At 42.7% G+C, this 6,552-nt stretch overlaps 1 protein-coding gene across 2 annotated transcripts in view; it reads left to right on the top strand.

Moving 5' to 3' along the window:
• Window positions 1-552: 552 nt before the first annotated feature.
• The window catches only part of LOC119349785 (structural maintenance of chromosomes protein 3-like), an 11,878-nt gene continuing 5,878 nt past the window's right edge, over window positions 553-6,552 (top strand). For both annotated transcript variants that reach the window (XM_037617872.1, XM_037617871.1), the window contains exons 1-15: window positions 553-634; window positions 1,459-1,509; window positions 1,603-1,678; window positions 2,193-2,231; window positions 2,337-2,404; window positions 2,482-2,553; window positions 2,783-2,862; window positions 2,949-3,027; window positions 3,098-3,215; window positions 3,289-3,464; window positions 4,634-4,879; window positions 4,955-5,076; window positions 5,154-5,298; window positions 5,824-5,996; window positions 6,091-6,190. In XM_037617872.1, coding sequence (XP_037473769.1) covers window positions 1,495-1,509; window positions 1,603-1,678; window positions 2,193-2,231; window positions 2,337-2,404; window positions 2,482-2,553; window positions 2,783-2,862; window positions 2,949-3,027; window positions 3,098-3,215; window positions 3,289-3,464; window positions 4,634-4,879; window positions 4,955-5,076; window positions 5,154-5,298; window positions 5,824-5,996; window positions 6,091-6,190 — 1,509 coding nt within the window. In that variant the 5' untranslated portion in view covers window positions 553-634; window positions 1,459-1,494. The remainder of the gene's footprint in view (window positions 635-1,458; window positions 1,510-1,602; window positions 1,679-2,192; window positions 2,232-2,336; window positions 2,405-2,481; window positions 2,554-2,782; window positions 2,863-2,948; window positions 3,028-3,097; window positions 3,216-3,288; window positions 3,465-4,633; window positions 4,880-4,954; window positions 5,077-5,153; window positions 5,299-5,823; window positions 5,997-6,090; window positions 6,191-6,552) is intronic.

The following is a 6,552-nucleotide window of genomic DNA, read 5'->3' as shown; positions in this document are numbered from 1 at the left end:
TTGATTGGATTCAAATTACATATGGATTCGCTTCACTTGCAAAGCCGATTCACGGAATCAGTTTTGCCACTGAAGTACACCTTGAGATGATTCATGCAATTGCAGTGAGAATGGCCCGAATCCAGACATTGCTTCACTGACAAAGCTTATTCGAAATAGCTAGTATTTGTTTTAGCTTCTACATCCAGCTTCACTGGCAAAGTTGAAACTGATACCTAAATTTAAAACGAAAGCTCACACAAAAAAGTTGTTTGCTTCAGATCCTAGATTCGTCCCTGTTTATTTCAGCTTTGGTTGGATTCGAATCACCCGTGGATTCACTTCAAAAAAATAATAAAAGATCTGATATATGAAGTTCAATAAACAGAGGTGATTCGAATGGAACCGGGAGCCTGGACCGGAATGGTCGAACCAGACCCAGACCAGACGAGCACGGGAGGAACCGGGTGCACGTTGGGCCTGGCTGTGGCTGGCCCTCTCCTCCTCTGGTCTCCTTTCGGAGCAGAGCAGCGCGACGACTCCCCTTGGACTCCCGCTCGCTCCTTCTCCCCCCTCCCGCTCGCTCCGCCCCGCTCCGCCTCCGCTTCCCGCCCAGCGGAGCTCGCCCGCCCGCTCCCGCCGCCATTCCGGCGAGGTAAATCCCTCCTCCCCCTCCCCCTCTCCGTGCTCGGCAGCCAGCAGCCGCCGCGCGTACCACGGGGGCCTCGAGGCAGGCTCCAGGGCTCTCCCCCTCCCTCCGCCGCCAAGCCCGGGCGCGCCTGAGCCAAGCGAGCCAGCTAGGGTTTCCGGTTCCGCAGCTCCGCGCCGCGCCCCTCGCGACCCCCCCGCATCTCCTCCCGCCGGCCTCCCGCGCGGGCGAACGCCCGCCCCGCGCCCGCGCCCGCGCCCTAAACCCTAGCTAGCCCGCCAGGTCCGAATCTGACGGGCGGGGGCTCCGGGCTCCTTCTCGCGGCCGCGGGCGGAACGGCGATTCGCGGCTCCGGGCTCCTTCGCGGTGGATAATTCCTTGGATCCTGGAGTGGTTTACACGCGGGTGTGTGGCGTAGTGTAGTGCAGTAGGACGCGCTCTTCGGGCTGCTGCTTCCTTACCCTGCACGAGTTATTTGTCCGCGCAGTCATGTATAGTTGCTGGCAGCCCTTTGGTCTGTCGGATTGATCTATCCGTGCCTGGAAATCAGAGGCAGCGGTGCGCTGTCTGACGGGTCTGTCAGGCATTTTGCGACTGTTTCGTTCAGCTATTGGTTTCTGAAATCCTGACTAATGACCTTAGTTGCTATGCTCAATTCTACTGGAAAACCGGACCACTGTAATCCATCTGCATTAATTTTGGTCGCGGTTGCAGCTTCAAACCAGAACACCACCTTAGCACGGTTGTTTGCTCGCACATTTGCCAGCCAGCCTGTAGAGTTTTAGTTCACCCTGATGCTCTATTCACGAGTGACCTTCCTCTGTTTGCAGGAATTAATGGTGGTGTGATCTCTCCCTGTCTTAGCCATGTATATAAAGAAGGTAACTGTGCTAGCTTCTGAATGACTTGTCTCTGTCTTTTGTTTTTTATAATGTCACTGCTTCCTCCTCTTGACGTAAGAGATTTCTGTGCAGGTTATAATCGAAGGGTTTAAAAGCTACAGGGAGGAGACCTCGACAGAACCTTTCAGCCCCAAAGTTAACGTAGTCGGTAATCTTCCTCTCTCTGTAATGAACTTGGCCATAGGGTTCTGAGGTTTTTCATGTGTTTCACTTGTCAGTTGCCTCATGGTAACTAAGTGTTGTCACTGTCAGCCTGTCAAACAGCCACCTCCAGGTCTCTGGGGCCTGGACCAGATAACCCTTATGTAGTTGGCTAATTGCATACTTACTACATGTTGATCCAAGGCTCAAGTCATTGTTCAGTGTTTCTCTGACATTTTACATCGTTCTCTAGATTTGCATAGCCATCATATACACGTTCGAATTAAATAAATGAAATGTATTCTTGCGACTACTTCTTTTCGTTAAAACCTTTCACTCTATCGTGCTTTCATTATTGGCTTGCATGGTAGCGATCTCCATTCTTTGTCTTTCCTGATGACATATTTGGTTAAGTACTGAAGTATCAATTTATTGCAAGTATAATAGAAGTCCACTTTAGAGTTCATCACATAGTTTTTGTGCTGCTAATGCACTAACATTGATTTAACTGTTTGTTGCAGTTGGTGCAAATGGATCTGGCAAATCAAATTTTTTCCATGGTAATGCCTTAAAACATGAGATTCTGCTGACTTACTATTCATTCTTATGGTTATTGACGCTTGTGTGCTACTCCCATCCTAATTTCACCATGCTGAATGCTGTAGCTATACGCTTTGTCCTGAGTGACATGTTTCAGAACCTGCGCAGTGAGGACAGGGGAGCTCTTCTCCATGTATGCCTTCTCTTTCATTGATCAATCTGAATACTTAAAATAGGTGACTGGTGTTTGATACTAATAACCATTGCCAGGAAGGTGCTGGACACTCAGTTGTATCTGCTTTTGTCGAGATAATTTTTGATAATTCAGACAACCGTATTCCAGTAAGTCCTCTAGTTTATTAAGTGTTAGTATTTGATTAAAGTCATCCACTTCAGTCTCAAGCTGCATATTTCACTTGTAAAAGTGTCAATACCCACATCATCCATATGAGTGCATGCATATCATTATCATCATAAAAACTACTCTGCTCCACTTATACGGTTTGTCCAGAGCGACACATCAGCACGCAGATTTTGCAGTAGCCCTCTAAATTATGAAATTTGGCTGCAGGTTGATAAAGAAGAGGTACGCTTGCGAAGGACAGTTGCTTCAAAGAAGGATGAATATTACTTGGATGGAAAACATGTCAGGTATGTTGGCTTATGCCCTAAACCAGTAAAACAGTGTTGTACCTTGTCTCTTGCTCAGCTCCACTTTTTATTGCTGTTTTGTTCAGTAAAACTGAAGTCATGAATCTGCTGGAGAGCGCTGGTTTCTCTCGATCTAATCCATACTATGTTGTCCAGCAAGGAAAGGTAATAAATATTCATCTGATTGTTCCCAGGATTTGTTCAGATATAATATTGACAATTTTTGCATGTCTAGATTGCATCCCTTACTCTAATGAAAGATTCTGAACGACTGGATCTTCTCAAAGAGATTGGTGGTACTCGTGTTTATGAAGATAGGCGTCGGGAGAGCTTGAAAATAATGCAAGAAACAGGCAAGTTTAAATCACCAAAAGTATCTCTATAATCTTTCTGGCCTGTTGACATGTCCATTAACTTCATTAACAGCCAATAAAAGGAAGCAGATTGATCAAGTTGTCCACTACCTGGAGGAGAGACTGAGGGAACTTGATGAAGAGAAGGAGGAACTAAAGAAGTACCAGCAGCTGGATAAACAGAGAAGATCACTTGAATATACTATATTGGACCATGAACTAAATGATGCTAGAAATGAATTAGCTTCGGTAATACTCGCCCTTTTTGTTATGTATGTTTACTTTGGGTATTATTGTGTTCTGTTAGGCAAGTTCTAATAGTCTGTCTTATGAGTGAATGCCTTCAGCTGAGTTTTGATGAACCATTGACATTTCCCACTCAGATGACCACCCGAGTATCTTTTCTATTGTATATCACTCATGGAAGAACCTTGTTGTGCTCTCTCATCAAGACCAAAAGAACTTGGTGTGGAAAACTAAAAATGTTTTCTGAAAGCCCAGTGTCCTGTTCTGCAGCTGCTTTAACAGCTGTGTAACTTGATTCTCAAGAGAGCGTACAAGGCACTATTTTTGATATATTTATTTCGTTATTTGATGGATGAAGGTAGTGTGGTAACTGGTAAGTTCGGGGCTGTTTGGATCTACGCCCTGAGATGCCCATCCAAAATATTGGTGTTGACCATGCATAGCGTATGTGTTTGGATGGCTACCAAATAATTGGTACGCCCTGGCCTGCTCTGCCGTGCTAGTTCAATCCAGCACCAATTTGTTGGCAAGACGTGGGAGGCGGAATCGGCCGCCAATAAATTGGTGCACCCGCAGTTGGCGAGGCGGACCCTGGCGCAATCCAAACAGCCTCTTCATTTTTTATTTCTTGAGCAAATGTCTCTGGTGTTTTATTGATTGTTTTTGTTACCAGTGGAAATATAAAATAGTAAAAAAAATGTCATTTCATACACGTTTAGTGTTCTGTTCCAGCCAGCCTTGTTAGTGAATTTCCTGTGAATTGATGCAAATTGGTTTCGTCTTACCTCCCCTGGAAACTGAGCAATTAGGTGATAAATAAATAAAATAAATAAAAATATCTTACCATAGTTCTATCCAGAAAAATAATTGTCAGTGGATGCTATCCTCTATTTCCTTTGCCAAACGTTACATTCATTTCTTCAGTAGCATGCCTATAAGATTGTAACATGCTTTACCATGAACTCCTATAAACATTCTCTTGCTATCACTGCTTGCTTGCTATGCCATAATATATGCTACATCTCTTGCATATCAACTCCATGGCTTTTAGCCACTGTGCAAGGCACTATCTCCGAAATGAGATATTCTAGACCAAACTTTCTAATATCATTGATCCTGCTGTATCCTATAATGCTTATTCTACCCACTACATTTGATTTATTTCTTGTTAGATGGATGATAATCGAAGACAAATTTCTGAAAGGATGTCTCAAGCAGACAATGAAGTGGTAGAGTTACGTGAGAGGGTCAAAAGTTTGGAGAAAGAAATAAAAGCCTCTACTAAAGGGATAAACGAAACCAAGTCTGAAAAGGAAGATGCAGAGAAGAAGCGTACTGGAGCACTAAAGGTAGTTTCTCAGATTGAACTTGATCTGAGAGATTTAAAAGACAGAATTTCAAGTGAAAAACGAGCAAAGGTATGCCATGCTTGACCTTTCTCATGATGTTGAGTAACTTTGTTTCGTTGCCGGACTTAAAAGATCTATTGGCAGGATGAAGCCGTAAGGGAGTTAAATAGTATGAGGAAAGAAAGTGAAAAGTCAAAGTCTGAATTGGCTCAAATTAGTAAGGTGCATGCGGCCAAATTGAAGGAAGAGGAAGATATATCAAAAAGGTAAAATATAATATACACATATATACTTTTGACTTGTTGATAGATATTCCTATTGACGCATCATTTTGTGGGGATAGTATAATGGACCGCGAGAAGCGGCTGAGTATATTGTACCAAAAGCAGGGGAGGGCAACTCAATTTAAGAATGAGGCTGCCAGAGATGAGTGGCTTCGGAAAGAAATTCATGATCTTGAGCGTGTACTTTTATCAAATAGAAAGCAGGTATTCAACCAGTTACCTGTTTGATACTTGAAATTTCATTCTTGACCTTTGTTTTGATGTGCTAGTCTACTTATTACTTGGGTTCGATTGAATCTGCACTGAACCACCCTACATTAGAGTGTGTATCACTTCCTTCAGTTCAAAACATTAGTCTTTTAGGAATGACGCGTTCTTCAATATGGTACTCTGGCCATCAATTTCTGTGCAAATATGGTGCCTCACATAAGAATAATTCTAAATTTGAAAATTCAATTCATGATATATCTAGTTATGTAAATTTAATAATTTGAATGTTAGTATTTTTTTTCTTTATATAGATGGTCGAATTTAGAAATGCTTGACTGGTAAAACTATAAAATGACTTCATTTGTGGATCAGAGGTGGTAGTTTGATCCATTTCAGGTTATGTCATGATATATGAGTTTAGTGCCACAAGTCAAGATATAATCATTCCTATTTTTAGCTTTAAATTTCCATTGTTGATGCATAGCTGATCCGTGGGCTGCACTTTTGCTTTTATGACAGGAAAGCTTACTTCAAGAAGAAAGTCAGAAGCTTAAAGACGAAATTAATAAGTTGACAAACCACATTGAATCTCGGAGAAGTGAATCAAGCAAGTTAGAGGCTGTTCTTGCAGACAAGCAAAAGCATCACAATGACTTCACGAAGCAGAAAAATGCACTTCAAGATGAAAGGAAGTATGCACATTTCTTAGCATTCATAACCTTGTGATTTGATTCAAGATGTGTAGCTTTAGACTATATATACTTAGTTCAAAATAAATTTTCACAGATCATTTTGGAAGGAGGAAAATAGTGTGACAGCTGAAATCGATAGGCTAAAGGAAGATCTTGTGAAGGCACAGAAGAGTTTGGACCATGCAACACCTGGGGTATGGAAATCATTTAGTTGTCCACATGTTCTATTGTTAACATTTCTGACTGCTACTTACTAATTTCCAATGATTCCATTCTTATTCCTATGTACACACTTGCATATTGCATCTTAGATATGCATCTATGAATGATTGTTGGATAGGAAACTGAATTATAACAAAAATAAAAGGACACTCCCTCATAAAATGTCTTCCATTTGTTTACAGAGGGAGTATTTATTTATTATAGTTTGAGTGTGCTGTGCATTGATGGCCGGAGAAGCTCTGCTCCATCAGCCTCGTTGAGCCCCCACGCTCGAGGGGGGAAGCTGCTGGGGAGCAAGGTCCCGCCACCGCTGGATCCACCTGGGCTTTGCCTG

Source organism: Triticum dicoccoides, chromosome 1B (assembly GCF_002162155.2).
Source record: "Triticum dicoccoides isolate Atlit2015 ecotype Zavitan chromosome 1B, WEW_v2.0, whole genome shotgun sequence".
Classification (NCBI taxonomy): domain Eukaryota; kingdom Viridiplantae; phylum Streptophyta; class Magnoliopsida; order Poales; family Poaceae; genus Triticum; species Triticum dicoccoides.
This window is presented reverse-complemented; position numbering and strand designations above follow the sequence as displayed.